The sequence below is a fragment of the Harpia harpyja genome, chromosome 4, assembly GCF_026419915.1.
Source record: "Harpia harpyja isolate bHarHar1 chromosome 4, bHarHar1 primary haplotype, whole genome shotgun sequence".
Classification (NCBI taxonomy): Eukaryota; Metazoa; Chordata; class Aves; order Accipitriformes; family Accipitridae; genus Harpia; species Harpia harpyja.
The window spans coordinates 77,187,064-77,208,251 of record NC_068943.1 but is presented as its reverse complement, the minus strand read 5'-3'; the positions used below and the strand labels follow the sequence as shown (position 1 = coordinate 77,208,251).

Here is a 21,188-nt window from a genome sequence, read left to right as displayed (position 1 = left end):
CACCAAAACAAGTGGCTCCATTCCTTTCTCCTTCCTCTCTGCCGCCTGCAGAGTCCTTCCCTCTTCTTTGCACCAGCAACAGTTCTCACTGGGCCCTTCTAGAGCCAGTTTAACATGGCAGCAAACTCCTGCTGTCAGATGAGGTTTTGCCTGTTTAGCAAGCTGAACTGGCTCAGTGACACATCCCCCGAGTAGCAGACTGAGCACAAAGGAGGGCGCGGGCGCATCCCTCTGTAGGAAGCTGCCAGCTGTCAGTCACACCTTGAGCAGACTGCACAGCCAGCAGCAAACCGCTCACAGCGGGCTGAGGACCAGGGAGCCCCATGCTCTGACTGCCCGACACGCAACCCTGTAGACACACTGGGCACTTATCGCTGCTGCGGTAAAATCGCTAATTTTACTGTAATACATAAATTGCGATTTAAAAGTTAAGTATTCTGAAAACTCGGTTTCCACTCACCTCAAGTTAGGCATGCAAAGCAATCAACATTTTCCACTTCAAATGTTACATCTCAGTTGGTTACCTGAGAAATGAACATACTGTGTCCCATTTATTTAAATAAGGGTGCAGCAAAGAAAAAAACCTAGTCACTCACAGCATAGTGATTAACTCCAAGGAAAAGTTCATTTATACAAAAAGGTCGTAACTAGCAACCTTAATTCAAGCATCTTCTAATTCGATTTTGCTATCTCAACACTCTTAAAAATGTGTAATTTCACCAGAGACATCAGCTGGGTTTCAGTGGCCCTGTTTCCCTGTTCATCATACAGCAGCACTAATACTGCCCCATTACATAAGGCTTTTAAAAAAAAAGAAAAAAACAAAACAAAACGCCTTTTGTAATCACTTAGGAGTGCTTTCCACTAACGAATTATATAATTAATATGTCACTCAGTTACTCACTCGCTCTCATAGCTTTACACAGTGATTTCTCCCACAGTACTGAATTCTGGAATTTTCAGATTTACAGAAGCATTAGAAGGATGTTTGAATTTTGGATTAGAGAGGAGTGAGACCAGAAATGATGCTCAAAGTTAATTCTGCAGTCAGCAGGCCTTGTAAAACTATTTATTACAGAAGGGCTTTCTCTTAGTGACCAGGTACTGTTAAGTAGATGACTGCCCACGGTTCTTATCCCACTGCTTAGATGACAGCTTGCTCTGCTCTGAATAGTGGCCCCTTCTATATCCCATGGGTCTTTTGAAGAAGATAAACAGTCAAATTCATTGACTAATGTAACAAACTTGTCTTCCACAGAATATTGTTGTTAAACAGACATTATGCTATGGGTGGCATAAGTTCACAGCATGTTACCAAATATACTGTGGTGTCCAGACAGGGTAAGAGGTTCTTTACCAGTTGGAAACAACTGAAAAGCTAAATTTCAGGGTCACTCTAATCCATATAGTAACTGATTTGCTCCATAGCTACAAAGCTTACCAGTTAATTGCAAGGTTTTTATTCAGGTTGAGCCTCCATTTATACAGGTTTTCTGAGGTTTTGGTTTTTGTGCCCATGTCCCCCATCCCTCCCCCTTCATTTTTTTGTTTTGAGGAATGGGCTGCATGAGCTTTGTGTTGTCTGCTTTGGATTCATACTATGGTAATAGTTGTAAGCAGTGCATAAATAATAGTGTAGTATGTTGTTGTCCACAATTCATTCAACTTTTTCTTCAACAGTGACCCACTATCAGTAGTACAGTACTGAGTATAACAAAAAATATAGCATTTCTACAGCATTTTATATAGCGTTACTGCTAAGACCGTTAGATTTTAACACATTTAATAAGTCTATCCTTATATTTTATCTCCATTCTCTTATTTTTTTGCCAAGCTATTAAAACAGCAAGTTTACTCTAAAACTGTAACTTAATCTGATGATTACACAAGCATGTATTAATATGTCTTTGGGTTTTAATCATTTTACTCCCTCCTCCTGAAATAGTTCAGTTCTTTCCATATTTACTTAGTTGCAACAATTACAGAACAAATTTATTTGTAAACAAACAACCCAGAAAACAGTTCAAGACAAACAGAAAGTAACAGGCAAGATACGAATGCAAATTAAATAAAACTAACTTCTACTTTAAAAATAAAGCAAAATTTTGTTGTAGAGAATACAGAAAACTCTCTGCATTTGTCAGAGTACAGAATACAGAATCGACAATAAATGTTAGCTAATGAACTAAAGTTGAGTCCTTGAAAGAATTCAGAACTACTGCCTCAGATGATCTCAGCACACAAACCTTCCATGTATTTATGACTGAAACCTTGCACACAGTCTGTAATTACATTGTTTTACTGCAGCAGTTGCCTCAAATCCTTGCTAGAATTATATGGGATTTGACACACCCAGCTTACCACCTAGATAACTCAAAGTGTGACCACTGTTCCAAACCTTCTTTATGACCAATTTCATGCAACAACTCTATTGATTATAACAACTGCAGAATGAGAGGTATCCAGTATGTGGCATGTGTTCTCAACGATAGATTAAAATGTAGTAATAGTCACGCCAGTTAAAGGACTGTATAGCTGAGTGCCAGCTTAGCACTGATATTAAATGGCTCTTAAGAATATTGCTGATAATATATTAGAGAAGCCTCTCCTACAGTACAGAGATAATTGATCTTCAGAATCAGTATCCCCCTTTACCTCTCAGGTGACATCAATCCAGTGATTAAAAAAATACATCAGTAAGCCACAACTTCAACACCTCATAGAAATTAGAACATTGCAACCCATCAGTACTCTCTGGTGGCTTTCACAGAGAGCTCTCTGGGCCCTCACTGAATCTGTCCTTAAGGTCAAGGTTTGGAATCCCTTATTCGCTTTCTACACTCATTGAGATGAAAACCACAAATTTTTCAGTTCATTTAAAATACTACACAATACCATCAGTTCTTTATATAGTATGTGTGCAACCCATTTAAAATAAACACCTGTTATGGGTTTGCGTGGCACAGTTTTTTTGGTAGTGGGGGAGGGGCCACAGGGACAGCTCCTGTGAGAAGCTGCCCAAAGCTTCCCCAGCTCCACGTCGGACCCACCGCTGGCCAAGGCTGAGCCCATCAGTGACAGTGGTAGCGCCTCTGGGAGAACAGATTTAAGAAGGGGAACCTGCAGTGAGTAGGGGGATTGGAATGTGAGAGGAAACCCTCTGCAGATACCGAGGTCAGTGAGGAAGGAGGGGGAGGAGGGGTGCCGGAGGAAGGGATGCCCCCGCAGCCCGTGGTGAGACGGCAGGCTGTCCCCCCCCAGCCCATGGAGGGGAGCGGGGGAGCGGAGGCCCCTCAAGATGGCCGTGACTCCATGGGAAAGCCCACGCTGGAGCAGTCTGTGCCTGAAGGACTGCAGCCCGTGGAAGGGCCCCATGCTGGAGCAGTTTGTGAAGAACTGCAGCCCGTGGGAAGGACCCACATTGGAGAAGTTCAGGAAGGACTGTCTCCCATGGGAGGGACCCCATGCTGGAGCAGGGGACAAGTGAGGAGTCCTCCCCCTGAGGAGGAAGGAGCAGCAGAGACAAGGTGTGATGAACTGACCCCAACTGCCATTCCCCATCCCTCTGTACTGCTGTGGGGGAAGGAGGTGGAGAAATCGGGAGTGGAGTTGAGCTGAGAAGGGAGGGGTGGGGGGAAGGTGTTTTGATATTTGGTTTTACTTCTCATTATCCTGCTCTGATTTGATTGGTAACAGGTTAAATTGATTTTGTTTTTTTTCCCCAAGTTGAGCCTGTCTTTTGCCCGCGACCATAAGTGGCGAGTGATCCCTCCCTGTCCTTATCTCGACCCACGAGCGTTTCTTTATATTCTCTCCTCATCCCACTGTGGCTGGGGGGGGGGGGGGGGGGGGGGGGGGCAGTGAGCAAGCGGCTGCGTAGTGCTTTGTTACCGGCTGGGCTGAAACTATGACAACACCTTGTGAAAATATTTAATAGGAAAAAGTAATTTTAATTGAAATTATTGAAGTAACATTTCTGTAAAGGAGTAATTATGAAAAAATATTTCTGATAATTTTTAAACTTGAAAATAAAGTGTAATAAACCCCTTAGTCATTACATAAACACAAAAGAAAGTGAAAGCTATTCATAATTTTAATACAAAGTTAAATATCACCATATTTACATTGCATACATGCATACTGGTCTTCAGAGAGAATGTCTAGATATGCATCCTTCCAGATCACATTCAATTAGCAGTCCTACAACTGCTGTTTAGGAGACATCATCATCCTTCCAAAAAGCATCCAGTTTCACATGAACTTTTTGAATCCCACAGATTTTGGTAAAATGTACAAAAACGTTCACCAAAGGAATGTAATTTTTAAAAAAACTCATTAAACAGTGAATGTGCTGACATTTTAATTTGCAAGATTTTGAGTAAAACTGAGCACGCAAACTGAATAAAAACTACAATTAAACAAATTATCACAGCTCCACTGCTAGTTACCGTAATATGAAAAATTAAGACTTATTTAATTTTGCAAAATTTCAAGTTCTGCTTTTCCAACACAGTGCCCAAAGAAAAGCATGGGTAGATCTAGCAATTTCCCTCAGCTAAACAAAGATATTAACGAAGAGAGAAATATCATTAATAAATACTGGACATATTAAAAGAACCAAACAGAATGTCATTACAGTATGAAGCCACAGAAGCAAAGTAAATCCTTGCTGAGTTAACCAAGTCTGAAGACATTTAAAGTGAGTAATTTTTAATAGATTCCAGTACATTATCAGAAACATGCAAAAAGTTATTAAAAAAATTAACTGCTTCTACTCTTTAGAAGACAAGTTTCAAACTTGTTTTGTTAAAATGTCCATTATATACGGTTTTAGATTGCATGCTTATCTGCCCCCACAAAAATCCAACCAAAGTTTTACAGTTTAAATTAATACACTTCTGAATAACAGAAGTTGAAGTAAGATGGTAAGGCTGGGGAGAAAAGGTCATTATGTGCATGCCTTTCTTACGTTCTACAATGGTTTCATCCATCTTAGAAAATAAGACGGCATTGTGCATGAACTGAGGACAAAAATAATTACACGGTCTGCTCGTATCCTAGAGAAATAGCTAAAAGAAAGGTGGCTTCCTTCATTCTAAATGTTTCCTACTCTTCAGGAAAGCACATGCATAATCCCTTTGTTCAAAATGCCTTTCCAACAGATGACAAATTTACTGCCAACTGACAGGTGCTGCTCTCCTACTTCCTGACCTGGCTGCTTTCTTTTTCCCCTCCTCTCCCTTCTCAAACTGGCACAGGTATTAATTTGGGTCAATACAGCTTATTAACTAGCAAAATTTTTTATCCCACTGAAATATACTCTCACAATAGCTACCCAAAATCTAGTTTCTTTCCTGTCCCCATTGTAGCCCCCTAACCTGGAACAGCACATTTCCCCCCACCTCCCAGAAGAGAAGTAGAGCAAAACTGTACCAAATACATGTAATCCTGTACTGTTACAAATGATGCAAACTGTCTCTTTTTATTGATGATAAGGAAGAGGAAGGTCCAAAAAAATAACTAGTTTCCTAACTGAATAGGTTTGAAGAAGGTTCTTTACAAAGCATTCAAAGAAACATGGTAAGAATTAACAGTGTCAGCACACTACTTGTCATTAGTATTCTCCATGTTACAATTGTAGGCTGCCAACAAAATATCTCCAAGTATCTGCAATTACATTTTAATTTTTGCACTGTATTATAAATTAAGAATTCATCCAGATGTGTCATAAATGAACTTCACTACTTTCACACATGAAAAAGACGCCAAAAACACTGAAAAATTCCAGCCCCTCCCAAAAAAGAGCTCTGCTATTTCAAAGAAGTAAAACCCAAGTATACAGTTTCACAACTTCACTTCCCAGTTAGCACCCATCTAAGTGTCATTCACAGTCAAAAAATTCTGCTGTTTCAAGCGTCTGCATCTTTGAATAAGAAAATTAAACACAGCAAAAAGTTCATTAGTGGCAGAGAGAACAGGTATTTCAAGCCTGTATTTTCCATATTTTGTGTCTAAAAACCCTACATTTATCGTCTGAAGATGTAAAAAGCATCGTCCCCACAGCATACCAAGAAGCCACAGTCATCCAGCTCAACTAATTTAAGAACAATTAGTGCACTTTGCCTAAAGCCTGTAGTCCCACAACAGTTTAAGCTATTCTAAATCGGCGCTGCTAGTCCTACCTTGATGTACTAAAGTGCTTGCGATGCTGTTTATGGTTCTCAAAAGGAACAGGAAGTTTCCAGATTTAGTTTTCAACTGGCTTAGCACTGAAGCACGTCATCATAGTCATTTAAATCACCAGTAACTGCCACAAGGAAGGGAGAAAGTATGCCTAGCCAGGGCTGTGCAAGTGGTACTGAACAGCAAGTGTTGACTTAAGTTGTCCTAAGAGCAGCCAGCCCTGGAACTGCAGCCTGAGATACCTGAAGGACTCAAATTTCCTGATGAGCAGTAGCACTCAGAGGCTGACTGATTTTTAAAACTTCAGCAATAAAGATGGATAGTTGCTTCCTGCATCTCCAATACAGCCTTCAGAAAAGAGCAAAAATACTAATTTAAGAACACAAGTGATACCTTCAGGAGAAACTCAACATGAGCTCTCAGAAATGTCCCCAGCATAGAAATAATTACATGTTTAGACCCAGTACATAAGAGGTTGCTGAACTGCCCTTAGTGAGAATACTCTGATTTGAACACCAGCAGTTGGAGGTAGCAAATATTAGCCACTTAAAAAAAAAAAAAAAGAAAAAAAAAGAAAAAAAAGAAAATCACTATGATGAACCACCCAACACAATTGACATTTTGAAGATAGGTTCAAAAGAAAAAACTTCAACAACTATTATCACAAAAACCTTACTAATATTAAACTTGTATATTTTTACACCAGTTAGGTATTGCAAGAGCACGTAACTGATGTGAAGCCTGTCAATAATCAATAAAAGCTTAAATATCATTTTCTTCACATTAAGCATACGAAGCAAATTCACCATTTAGGGAAGCGGGGGGGTGAGATTCTTTTTCAACCAGGGTCTCCTCAAATTATAGGCCATTTGCAAAAACTCACTGGAATGTTTACAAGAAGTAAAACATTTACTTGCCTCTACCTCCAAAACTGCTGGATCATGGCTGTCTCTGCTCTTAAAGGAGACCTGAAAAGCAAAAAAAAATTGGGCTTGTGCCCTATTTTGCTTCTTTAAGATGTTTAAGAGAGGCATGAAGAATTGGAATTAGGGGTTTTATTTTATCCTGCGAGGGACACAACTTCTTGCTTCTTGTTTACCCTTGAGATTGAAATCTTAAGAAGCCACAAGACAACCTAATTAAGGGAAAACAATGCAAGAATCAACAGAAGCTAAGTCACAGAAAAAAGAACAAACTTTAGTTTTCTTCCCCTACCCCCACCTCTTTCAAGTTCTTCATTTGAGTGACAAATAACAAAATCCCTTTCCAGAGTTAAGTATTCCTGCACTATCACTACTGGTGATTTATACAGGTTTATGAAATTATACATGCTAAAAAAAAAATCAGTTAGAAATTTGATTGAAGTTGTATTTTAAAATTTTAAGATAAAAAGCAATCAGAAAAAAAGCTCAAGTCCTTTTCAGGGCCTTTTTATGTTTCAAAATAGCACAATAAGTAGAAAAACAATTTTTAGAAGTTCTTTGCAAATGGGAAAGTGTGGAAAAAAACATGAGCTGGCTAGCTATAAAAGGGAAACAAACATGACTTGCTCTTCCACTACTAACATGGCTGTAAGACAGTTTGTATGGATGCTATAGTGATGCAGTTATCAGAATATAAAAGCTGTTGCAGTGTTTTTTCTAAAAAATAGTGCATTTCATCTGCTAGCATGAAGCTAATTTAAAAAGGAAAAAATAAAGTTTAAAGTCATATTCATACTAGATCCAAATGAGCAAAGAGGATAGCTTATGAGCAAAAAGTATAGTTTATTTTAACTAATACCCATTGCTGTTGGGCAACCGTAACAGCGAGATGGTATGGTACCATGTAATCCATTCAAAAGACAGTTTAAAGCCCCTTCTCTATTCTTTCCACCCACGCTTCAACTATGTAATCACTATATATGAAAGAGGAAAGTCCAATTTTTCTGGCACATAGGGAAGTTAAAAATATTGCTTTTGAAAAACATGCAATCATCAAGAAAAAAAAAAAGCAGGATGCCTAAAGATAAGAAAAATATATCTGAAGTACATTAAAGTACACACTTACTATTACGAGAAGTTACGTTGTCTTTAAATTATGTATCACAGATAAACAACGCACAACCAGTGCAGGGTTGTAGTCAATGTTTTAAGTTAAGTCAAATCAGGGAACTGGCTGAAGTTCCACATCATTACACACATGGAATGTGATCTTGCTGAAATGCTAAACCAGCATCAGACAGACTCAACACCCTTCTCTGACAAAAGAGTATTTTACTTTTATACACCCGGATAGAAACACCTGGTGACACAAGGTATAGTTTAATAAGTATTTCTTTCAGGGACAGCACTGGCTTAAGCAACTTACTCAGATAATGTGAATTCTGCACAAGGGTAGGCCAAAGACCTGGCCATCGTTATTCTACATTTATTCCTCAACTTAGCTCTCTCTATATTACCAGCAATTAGAATGGTACTTCACCAGTTGCAACAAGCAGCAGGCACAGATTCAAACAGTACTGGCACTCAATTAAATGCTCCAGTGGCATAATTCAAAGGTGGTTTGTTTTGGTTTGGGTTTTTGTTGGTTTGGGTTTTTTGTGGGTTTTTTTTGATTGTAGCTTTGGGGAGTTTTGTTTTTTGGGGGTTTGGGTTTTTTTTCTTTGTATGGTTGGTTGGTGGTTTTGGGGTTTTTTTGGGGGAGGGGGGGGGTATCCTTCCACAGATGAACTATAAGCAGAGAATGGAATTAAAAAAAAAAAAATTTAAAAACAGAAATATTTCATCTTTCTTTAAAATACTGAAAATAAAGTATTAGAAAATAAGTCAAAATTAAGAAAAATCAAGTTTAGTTCAAAAGAGTAACTTAGAGGTCTACAGAGCATAAGATGCCAGGATCACACACAAGATTCTTGTTTCAAAGCTATGAAGAAAGAATTCACAAAATTATACTGTTTTCTCCTTTCTGTTGAACAAGGATCCTTTTCATCAAAAACTTCTTACTTTAGTGGGTGAAATTAATGGTGAAATAGCAAACTAGAAGTTAAAGTAAAAACATTTTAATGTTTTAATGCAGACACTCGTGTATCTGATATCATGGAATGTGAAGGTGAAGTTTAACTCTGCAAGTTAAGTTTATTTAACAACGAGCTACCACTGAAAATTGGGATCCTGACTGCTACTTCCCCTGAGCTGCCCTTGCTGCTTAGACAATTGTGCAGGGGCCAATCTGAGAAACTCGCAAACTCAACTGACTCCTGAGGATGCACATGAAACAGTGGGAACAGATGTCCTAAGGCTTTTAACGGGGAACTGACCATTAGATCAATCCAAACATGGTGCCATACCACACTCAGAAAACCTTCAATAATTTCTGATAGCAAGAAGATTTTGTCCTTTGAGGACTACTAATGTGATTAACTTACAGAGCTCAGGCATTACTCTGCTTAAGAGTGTGCAAGCCTCTTCAATCCTGCATAATTTGACGAAAAAGCAAGTAAAGACCCTTTGAATTAAATTCTGATTTAAGGACATCTGTAGTTATTTCAATACCCATTTACCTCCCACTTAAAGAAAAGTGTATTTATATTGTGTCGAATTCACTTTAAGATTACCAAACATACCAATGACACACACACAAAAAAAATCTTACTTTTTTTCCTAATGTTTTTAATACCTTTTTTACTACGCAATTTATCCTATCCATGCAATTATTTATCTTGATACACTCCTACCTACGCAACGTTTTCATACAAAGCATTAAATCCCATTTAAATGTTATGGAACAGAAGTGACTAAAAGAGTGACTAAAAGACTTTTCAAAAGAACTGAGAATTAAATCAAAGTATCCCAACTACCTGTTTCAATGCTACTCTCCACAGTAACACGCAGTAATCAAATAAATTTATCTTCTGCTATAATTTACAAACAATGCCCAGGCCATATACGCAAAACCATATGGTCTCACAGGAAAAGGCACCTTCACTAACAGGTGCTCAGAAAAGTCAGAAAAAATTATCAGAAAAAGTTGCTGATAGGGGTTTTTTTTTCCTCTTAGTAAAGCATGTTTTAACTATTTAACAAACTACAGTAATACACAACAAGAGTGAAAACAAAGTGCTCAGTGCAAGTCATGCTCAGCCAAGCATACACAGTATAACCTCCATGCTCTCCCTGTTCTACCCCCAATCCCTACCCTGCACACAGGGTTAATAAGATGTATCCCACTTTTGTAAGTAGGACATCACGTTCTCATAATGGGGATAATAAAGTCTGAAACCAACTGCAATAAAATTTTAGCGACTCAACTGACTTAGTAGACAGTATACAACTATTTAACACACCAGCACTCAAGCTCCACAAGGCAAGAAAGCGATACACTGCAGTTGCACTGTATGCAAAGTAAAAAGTAGATGTAGCTCATCTATGAAGAAGTTAAAACAGATCAACAGGATAAAACACACAGACAAACCAATGGATGAACAAAGGACTTAAAAATAAAAGCTGCCATCTTTGAGACATGAGGTGTCTGAAAGTGAGATGTGAAGTGTTTTTATTTGGGCACTTAAATATATATAAACTGTTTTAACAGCTTTCTCTAACATAATACAACATGCAGGTTAACTTACTATTAAAGTTTTAAAATACTGCCCCATCTTAGGCAGGAGGTGTTATTGCAATTCTTTACTCTGAAGATATCAACGAATAAACTCTTAAATCTGATAATCAAATAGTACATAAAAATGCCACACACAAAGTTTCAAAAACACAGGCATGCACACAGCTTTTTCCAATATAAATACATAAGTAGAGGCACTAAGAAAATAAAGAATTAAACTAAGAAATAAAGTTTGCACTGTATATATCCACCGAGAGTCCAAAGAACAGCTGAATTAACTCTGAATAAGCACGTAACATCTGAAACTCCAGGCACAGAAATAACTCATACACAGCTCCATATCGAGCTTTTCATTTGTGCATTTCAAATGTTTCCCTTCCGTAAGGGGAAAAGCTTTTTTTTTTTTTTTTTTTTTTTTTGTGGTATGTAGATAACCATACACAGCCCTGTTAGCTAAGTCATCCCAGGATACTGAAATCCATGCATTCTGCAAGTTCTGCAAGTCCTAATATTCACTCCCACCTCCAAGTAATTACATAGCTATAACTCCTGGTATGAAGACAGCATGAACAGACTGGAATCCGAAAAAGTGGTAAAATATCTAGTTTGATACATATGAAAATCACTTTTCCCAGTCGCAGAAAGAAAGAAACTGTTTATCATCATAGAAAATATATTTGTAAAAATCGCAGATAAATCAGCATTTATGAATACGTTTAGGAAAGAAATGCCTTCTGCTACTGTTGTCACTATTCTGTGGAGACTAACAACCTTGTTCTCAGTTTCCTCCTAATCTCTCAGGCCTGCTCTTGTTCATCTCATCAAACTCCCTACAGAATTGCATTTCCTGTTGCCTATTAGTGAGATCATGCCTCGCTTCCTTTTTTCTCTTTAAAAACCCTTGAAGGCAGCCTCAAATTTGTTGCACAAATGAACATACTTTTTCTTTTCTTAAAACAAACAAACAAAATCTCCAAAAACCCTGCTAAGCCTGTTTAAATAAAGTTTTCCTAAGCTAAGGGCAGTAACAAGACACACAACAAAAGCTCAGTACTCTAATCATTAAAACTTGTTGCTGAATACTCTTCTTGAATTCAGGATTAATGAGGCACTACCTACTATTGAAGTGCCCTAGTCACAGTATGACTAAAGCAATAGAACTTTATATATATCTCTCTCTCTCTATGTGTGTGTGTAACAAAAAAATCTACGCAATTAAAATTTAAGTTTTCTGAAATTAGATGTAACCAAACCATACTGGAGCCCCAAAATTTTAGCTTCATCCTCACCAATACACTATTTTCATTTTAGCATATAGGAATATACATATGAAGTCAATGATGCACTAAGCTGGATATAGGGAAAAAACCCTTAAAATCAACCTGATTGTAGAGTTGATACATACTTCAGCAGTATACACACACACTATATATACATACATATACAGTCTAGAAAAGAGGAGGCTGAGGGGAGACCTTATCGCTCTCTACAACTACCTGAAAGGGGGTTGTAGTGAGGTGGGTGTTGGTCTCTTCTGTCAGGTGTCTGGAGATAGGACAAGAGGAAATGGCCTCAAGTTGAGGCAAGGGAGATTTAGGTTAGATGTTAGGAAAAATTTTTTTACTGAGAGGGTTGTCAAACATTGGAATGGGCTGCCCAGGGAAGTGGTTGATTCACCATCCCTGGAGGTATTCAAAAAGCAAGTGGACAGGGTACTCCAGGGCATTGTTTAGGGGGCATGGTTAATGGTTGGACTCGATGATCTTGAAGGTCTTTTCCAACCGAAATGATTCTATGATTCTATGATTCTATTCTATGATATATATATATGGAGAATGAAAGTTTTGTCATTCATATAAAACTTTGATAAATTAAGTGTTCCATTATACTATATTGATATTTTATTCTATACATCTTACTGGTATCCCTCTTTCTATACTTAAGCTTAACTCAAGTCATTTTTTTTTCCCATTTCAGAGACTTTGACCAGAAGGAATCGTCAGGATGATCTAATCTGGCCTCCAATCTATCATAGGCCATTACTTTTCAACAGAAAAAGAACTGCTCTGACAGTAATCATTACAAATTGGTTTAGAGCATATCCAAGGTCATCATAACTTGACTCTGCTAATACATGGAATTAAAGTTGGGGGGTTTTTTTTTGATGGATTCTTCACATTTTTTTGAAGAGAATTCAGAATCATTCAAAATCTGATTTTAAAAAATTCTTAGCTTTGAGGCACAGACATTCCAACGGCTAAATGGTAAAATCTCCTTACTTTCTTTCACAGTAGATTTTGAATTTTTACCCCTTGGAGAATCACATTCTCCTCTCAACTGTCCAAATGGCTAAGAAAAGGGAGAGAAGGGATAAAGAACATCAATATCGCCACTATCTACTTTAAAATCTTATATAGTTGTGCTCAGGATGACCTCAGTAGAGAGAATACTTCACGTACCAGATGCATGCAAGTACATTGTTACACAGCTAAAAGGTAGAAGTGCAAATGTGAGACGTACTCTATAGGTCCCAACCTTAAATAAAATATTGGTCACATTTTCAGTCTTTTAGTTGCTGATCCTACATAGGCAGGATCTGAGCCTGCTGGGAATTATGATTCATTGTGTACGTATGCAATAAAAACAAGTTTTATGACATGCTTTCAACAGTATTGTTTTCATCAGAGAGAAAAAAGCGTGTCTAGCAGGTGTATATATATTTATTTCAAATGACAAGTACATTCAACTTGTATTATGGGGGGAAATAGAGAGGTCTGAATTTTCCTCGCATGGCATGTATCCCTCCCCTGTCACCAGGATGCTTAACAAAGAGTATTCTTCTGGAGGACTATTTGGAGAGCTAAAAGTCAACTCTCAGCTTCTAGATTTTTCATGTCCTAAAGCTTCTTTGTAGAAGAAATTTGAAGAGTTTTTCTCAAACGTTACCAAGATAGTAAGCTTTTGCTATTTGAACAACTGTATGACTTAACACAACATTTTTGTCCAACTTAAAAATTAAATTCAGGAAAAATTGTTGATGGGTGAGTGAAGAGAATTACCCGATTTGTTCATTCCAGGTGGCATTTTTCAAATGGAAAAAAAAAAAGTTAGACTAGAAAAGAGAATTTCCATTCAGTCTTAGACTGAATGGAACCTCACTCTAGGGCGCAACCAGATATACTGGAATTCCCCCCAAAAGTGACTGCAAGTCCTAGAAGAATAGTAAAAAAACATAAAGGGAAAGCCTGCTCGTGCAAAAAAGGGGTCTAGGAAAGGCAATTGCTAAAGGAGAAAAAGTTCATTTACTTTTCCACATTTTAACACTGCAAATTTCAACACAGAAATTTTCCTCTCTGCAAAAAGATCTGCATGTAGAGATTATGTGACAATACAGAAGATTAATACCTATTCAAAACTGGATATCACAACATTATTCCTTTAGAAATTCCTTTAGAAGAAAACACATTAAATAGCTCATCCAAAATCTAACTGAAATACATAATAAAGAAAATGCTGAAAAAAATGTTAGTAAATTATTTCCAAGTGACCAAAGTCTAAGAAATGTAATCAGAACCATTTAAACAGAAAAATCTGACAGGCTCATTATCTTTGCTTTACAGGAAAAAAAAGTACAGTACCTCCATTTAAGACTATTTGTTCTGGAAGAACATAGCCCTCAACTTTATCTGGAGCTGGGATTTTATACTAAATACCTGAAAGTATAAGGAAGCCTCAACAAACTAGCTTCAATATTACAAAAACTATTTGTGACTGGACAGCATGGGTTGCAACACTCACCTATAAAGTGAAATGACTATTCAATGAGCATGTCTGATCACAGGAAGCTATCTAATCACTGCAGAACCTAACCCTACATGGATGAGCTAACACAGTTATACTAATACTGTATTGAAGCACTGCTATGCCATGAAATAATTCTACTAATCTAAATGCATCTCAAATTCACATTCCACTTTTTTTTTTACAGTGCAGAAGAAAGAAAATTGGAAAAACAGTTAAAGAATGGACAGAGATCATTCCACTTGAAAATGCCAGATCGTAAAACACCTTATCAAATTCTTATTTAATGCTTATCACTGTTTACTTTGTATGAAAGGCGAATTGTGTGGTGAGTAGGAACAAATTTACATTTATTGACTTTACGAATTATCTAAAGAAAATGTAATCAATAGTCATGTGAAAATTACATAATTTCATTAAATCTATCACTTAATATGCCCAGAAAAATATTTACTTCAAAAGAAAAGCAGACTATTTCAAGAACATGCCATTTATGAGGTCTCATCTATGCAAGGCTTTCTATAGTTTTCTTTCTGTAAGCCATGATAAATTCACACAATTAAAACTTTTTTTTTTAAACCTGATTTTTCACTGCTGTTTGCTTGGGTCCTGTGAGATTACAAAGTTCCACTACCAAATAAAAGCTAGCTTTCTGCTCTTTAACAATGACACTGTTTAGGTTTTCAAAAAACAAGAAAATCTTTCAAGTTTTCCATACCTCACAAAGCCTTTTAAGGTACTGTTTTAACTGCAATGTTTGTGGGGTTTTTTTTTAATTCTAAGGTTATATCTAAGAGTAGTCATTACTGCTAACCATTCAGTATGTGCAATACGCCTTCTGAACAAACTTTATTAATTGTGCCTTATTATTGTAGGCAACCAATCTTACTTTCTGCATGTGACCTCTATTTACCTAACAGTTGAAGCTCTTAAGTTCTAGTTGGATTACCATGCGTTGTCATATCCACTGAGATTTTGAGAAGAATTTCATGTACACACTATAAAGCTGTTACAGTGATTATTCCATTCTCCACTTACTGTTTCATACTTTTGGTCAAATTAGTCTAGCATCAAACATTCAGCTTTCACTCCAAAATAAAGCTGTTCAAGCTTGTTGAATACAGACCTTCGAAACTTCATAAGTAAAGCAACCAAGCCATTCCCTTAATTTCTTTGGATGAATGACATTAAAAGCATTTAAGTGTGACTGTAACATTTCTATACCTTTTCTTATTGTCTACTGATGTATTTTGAAATGTGTTTTGTACATTTTCAATTTCAGAATATTCTTCAGCATTGCTACCTGAAAGAAACAAAAGATCCACACAGATTACCAAGTCTTTCTTCTACATGAACTTCCTTGCCTTACTCATCCTTGTTATTTCTGTTTAGATATGCTAAAAATAGCTACTACTCAGAGAATCCTCTTTTTCTGACATGTAAGCAATGTAATTAAATTTCAAAAACCAGTGAAATGAGGACCCGTGGCAACACATGCTTCACAGAGAGGAATGACATGGAACAAGATAGGGCAAGTGTCTTCCAAATTTCTAACTTATTACAGTTAAGGATTTTTTTTTTTAACTTTTGCTGTAGCCACTATTAGTAAAGTGCAATATTTAAGAGTTATCACGAATTAAAAAAAGAAAAACAACCCATAAACCCAAACAAAACCACAAAACAAAACACCAAAACCCACCACACACCACCACCACACCAGAAAGACAAAACTTCTTTTTCTTTACTGTCACTAGGTTCATGAAAAAAAAACCAACAAAAAAAAAAACAAACCAAAAAAAACCCCAAAACAAAGCCACCTCCAAACAGCTGAAAAAATCCTGTTAATTTTCTTCACCTCACATCTTCCTCAACAGATAAACGAGGGCATTATCACTGTTTAATACAAGTTTTAATTGAGTACTGTCACTGGTGGGAAGAAAAGTGCAGAACCACTACTTTCCATATCAAACAAAGCAGGTAATTAACAGCTATTCTGGCACAATCCCTTATCATCAAAATACACAACACTGTTAAGTTCTCTCAATGCCAATGCTTTGCTTCAACAAAGGAAAGCTGATGTTTCAGGGTCACATTCACTCCTTTAATACACAGGCATAAATTTACTGCTCAGTCAGACACCTATAATTAAACACAAGAAGAATATAATTCTAATATTCAGACAGGCTTGCATACGAGTGGGATATTTCCCCCTGTAAAGATGATTGCCTTTCAGTTTTTGGTTTCAAGTAGCTACAGTTCACTTAGTTTTGATTACATAGCAATTAGATATGCAAATACAAGAGATCTAAAAAAAAAAAAAAAATGCTTTTTCAAATGTCAGATTGTAAGCAATCAAGCTTATTCTTGTCTCCTGTACACACAAGCTATTCATTAAATAGCTATTGTCTTAAAAACATTCCAACAGATTGCATTTATCAGGGTTTTAGAAGCAAATATGGAAGATGCGCATTACCCAGAACACAGCTCATCAGGGAATGAAAACGATATTACAATTAATTTAATACATATACGACAGTGGTTAACTAAGTTCGAACTAAATACCATATTCTTTGGGCACTTTTCCCGCTACTGTTATTATCAATACCTAAGCTCACAGCATCTTCAAATTAACAAAAACTCATTAGTTTGTATATTTAATGATACTGTGTTGGTAATAAATTTCACAGCTAAAAATGCAGAATTATTGAATATCTATTTTTTCATTGTATCTTGAAAATACATTCATATAAAGAAAGTCACCATGAAACCACATGGTTAGTACAATTTTGGCAAGAAGAGCCATTTTGACACACCACCCCTTTTTTATTTTTTTTGAGAGCCCATAGACATGTTCTATTAGAAGTGTAGACTGACAGTTTCATGCACCTAGATCATATATACGAGCTTGGTTCTTTACAACACATTTCATGGGGCCTCTAGAAGCAGCCCACAGTTTCAGAGATCCACTGATCACAGGTTAAAATGGTGGAAAAGGATGTTTGGCAGCAGCTCTGAAGCGCCTGGAAAAGCAGAACTACTGCAGTATTAGATGGACTAGTCTACAAGATACTGTTACCCACAACTATGGTCTATCATTGACAGTCTGAAAGCTTGGTCTTGCAAAACTCTAAAGAAGCAAGAACAAAATGGGATGGGGGCAGGGATTGGTTGGGTTGTTTCTCTACATGATCACAAAATCACCTCCAAGCTAACAGGAGGGGAAAAAAAGATCCCTAAAAGCAAGCCTGTGTTTTCAGTGACTCAGCTGTGAGGAAACATACACTAACAAAGGAAGCTGAAACAGTTCTTTCCTAAGGCTTAGCTTTCAAGCCAGGTAACTGAAGTAAATAAAATGCTTTCCTAGTTGATTCCATGATTGCCAACCACCCTTCAAGATGTCTCTTGCAGAAGCACAGATCCTTTTTCAAGGTCAGGAAAGCAGCAAAAATTATAAGAGATGCCCGATTCAGCGGTCTGTTTAAAAATCTGAAAAAAATCAGTTTAACTCTAAAGCCTAGCTGCAGGCCCTGAAACGTTCTGGAAACTCATATCCAAGGAAACACTGGAAAGGCTTTTTACAAGAACTGACATTTATGAGCCAACAGATGAATGTGTGTGACAAATTATTTGACATTTTGAGGGTCTTCAAATTTGCTTCATTTTTTTTCCTTTAAATGTTCAACTTGATTTTATCTTTCCCTCCTCTTGCAATAAAGGAGCCTTATTTAACCAGCCAGTAAGGCAAAACTCATGGCCTGTCAGCTTGCTGTTGTTGCCTTTGCAACATTTATATCCCTTATGTTGCTTCTTCCCTAAGGGTCACGATAAACAACTGTTTGAGCAGCAAATGTAACCTGCGTATTTAAACTCCTACCCGCTACAGCCTGACGTAAAGAATGATACTGCTGACAGGGGAACCCGAATATTCCCTCCCAGTGGTTCCCCTGCAACACTCTCCCATCTATTATGTGGTTCTCCAAGGAAGACGCTGGAAAAATCCTGTATCTACCACTGTGAAAGGCCAGGATCCGAAAAGCATACTCAAAATGCCAGATTCTTGCCAGTTTCTGCATCCGGCAAGATTGGTGGTACAGCGTTATCTAGTCAAATTTAGTATACTTAATACTCCAGCTTGCAACAACAGCCTATTGAAAGTGGGTTTAATAGGAACACAAGTAACAGGCCACATATGATTCATTTTAACCTGTTACATTTTATTCTACCTGGTAGATTCTTCTACTAGAAGTCATGAAACACGTATTCAATTAGACTGCAAACAATAGGTCTGAAGCCTGCAGTAACCAAATAAAATCAGACTTCCTTAAGAGAACTGAAACAGATAATCAATAGGAAATGTGTTTTTCCTCTTCAAAACATTTGTTTCTTCAGGTGTATATAGGAGACATGGCAAATTCAAAGTATCTGATTTTTCTTAGAAATGGGGAAGTGGTTTTTTTTTAAGGGAAGGTTAATTTTACTACCAAACTAACTATCCTAAAAAGGTGCAATTCAAGCTAAATTGAACTTATCATTTAAAAGGCTGGATACTGAAAAATTCCACTAGTCAGGCTGCAAAAACCAATTTTGGCATTTGCAATACCCTTGTCTCCTCACCACAGATTGACTAATTTCCAGATTAGCTTCAGTATTTCAAACCACATTAATAACTATAAAATGTATCACTTATTTTGGCTTGTAACACAGCTTATCTTAAGACCTCTTCTGATTAATGCTGTTATGAGTCAGTGTGAGTTAAGAGATTCAAATTCTAGGTCTTTTTGTCAGTCAAAATTTAAGAGACCATTCAATTCCAGTGTTTTCAACTTGAAACATAAATGATTATTTCAAAGCCACCTCAAAAACTGCTTGGTCATTTGAAGCTTACTTTCTCACTAGATGGAGAGCAAATACAACATGTATTATCAACACAAAACAACCTATACTTTTCTTTATAAAAATTCATGCTAAATTTTAAATTTCTTTGTCAACTACTAGCTTTTACTTCTTCAAATTAAATTTTACAGTATGTTTTGTCAGTTCAGCAAGCTAGGTAAAACAAAACACTCCCCAAGACCCCCAGCAACCTAAAAATCAAATTCCCTTGAATACACATGGTTGTAAATATGTGGGGCATTTGAAATCAATAGTACTGCATCTTAAGTGGCTCCCAAATAATTCTGTCAAGTGGATCAATTAAATTAGTCAGGTACTTCAGGTGGATTCAGACAGTCTGCTAAATGTGGTTTGGCATTCCAATCCTTTAGCAATGTCTGATTGCCAGGGAAGCATTAATCATTTCTGTATGGCTGCAGGACTAAACATTCCAGATAACCGTTTATAAAAATACTCCAAACTGTACAAAAGCAGTAACAGAGATCGTATTAACGTGCTAGGGGTTCCATCTTTCAAAAAACTGCTTCTTCCTTATTCAACACAAACATGCAACTGCTAAAATGAACAGCAGCTTTCCCACAGAATGGACCAGGTGCTTTCAGCACTTCTTTCCTTATGCTTCCCAGTACCACCATAGCAGAAACTCTAAGGACCAATCAATTAAGGTACATGATGACACTTACAAAGAAAAAAAAAAAAGTTTATCTAGGCCCTAACATCAAAATCTGTTGTCCAGAGTTTAAAGATCCTATGGATAGAAAAAGAACTGGCATTTTGCCATGGAGAAACGTGGGAGCCGGAAGAGAAAAAACACTGAGAACTAGGAGACCATATCCATGCTTTAGACAGGATTTTGGGAACTGTTCCCAGAGCTCCAGACTGCAGAGACGGTACACGTACAACACTCAGACTCTATCAAGAGAGGACAGGAGAATGGAAAGACCAGTTTTCAGCTTTTCATTCATAACACTAGGGTCTTGTTTGCTGGCTATTGAGCTGGAAAAAGTTTTCTTAAGATAAATTGATATCAACAGTGTTAAAAAGAAGAAAAATCCAAAGAAGAAAACCACCACAATACCAACACTCAAAGAAAGTAATTTAAAAAACCCCTCCAAATAATTAAATAACCCCACACCAAAACATCCAATTCCTTTTTGCCTCCAGGAAATGTTATCCTCACTGAAAACAGGTATACCAACCTTGTGCCATGACGCATGGTCAGAAGAGTAGGAAAGATTGGGAAAAAATAACACCTGCACCAGACTTACTAACCACAGAAGAATTTATTATCATAATTTACATAATAAAGTATTATAACCAAACATTTAGGTTATATGCACTCACTGGCGACGTGCCAGATCAAGGCATTCAATTAATAGGCTGTTCTTTGCTTTTGAAGAAGAATTCCTTCCATTTGTGCATGGAAAAACACCACTAGCATACTTGCAAAATGATGCATAAAAGCCAGGACAGTTTGATTCATAATTACATTGCCTATTTTACTTCTGTCAGGAATCAAAAGGGATTTCAAGAATTCTAGTTGAGATACCAATTAATCTTAACCTTTAATTTTTACTCATTCCTCATGTCACATCTACAAATTACCTACGGAAACCTCTAGCCAAGTCTTAGGGCAACATTGGTATCTACTCTCCACACCCTCCACATCTCTTCAAAAGCTACTACATTCAGAGTTCATGTTCCAGTAACTT

General features: G+C 37.1%; 1 protein-coding gene across 9 annotated transcripts in view; it reads right to left on the bottom strand.

Annotated features, from left to right (window-relative positions):
• QKI (QKI, KH domain containing RNA binding) overlaps positions 1-21,188 on the bottom strand; it is a 165,593-nt gene that overhangs the window by 67,799 nt on the left and 76,606 nt on the right. For 5 of the 9 annotated variants that reach the window (XR_008234804.1, XM_052784863.1, XM_052784864.1 and 2 more), the window contains exon 4: positions 7,097-7,151. The exons of the other annotated variants lie outside the window; for them this stretch is intronic. Coding sequence is in view for 4 of the 5 variants with exons in the window: in XM_052784863.1 (XP_052640823.1) it covers positions 7,097-7,151 (55 nt within the window). In the remaining variant the exon portion in view is untranslated. The remainder of the gene's footprint in view (positions 1-7,096; positions 7,152-21,188) is intronic. 9 annotated transcript variants of the gene reach the window in all.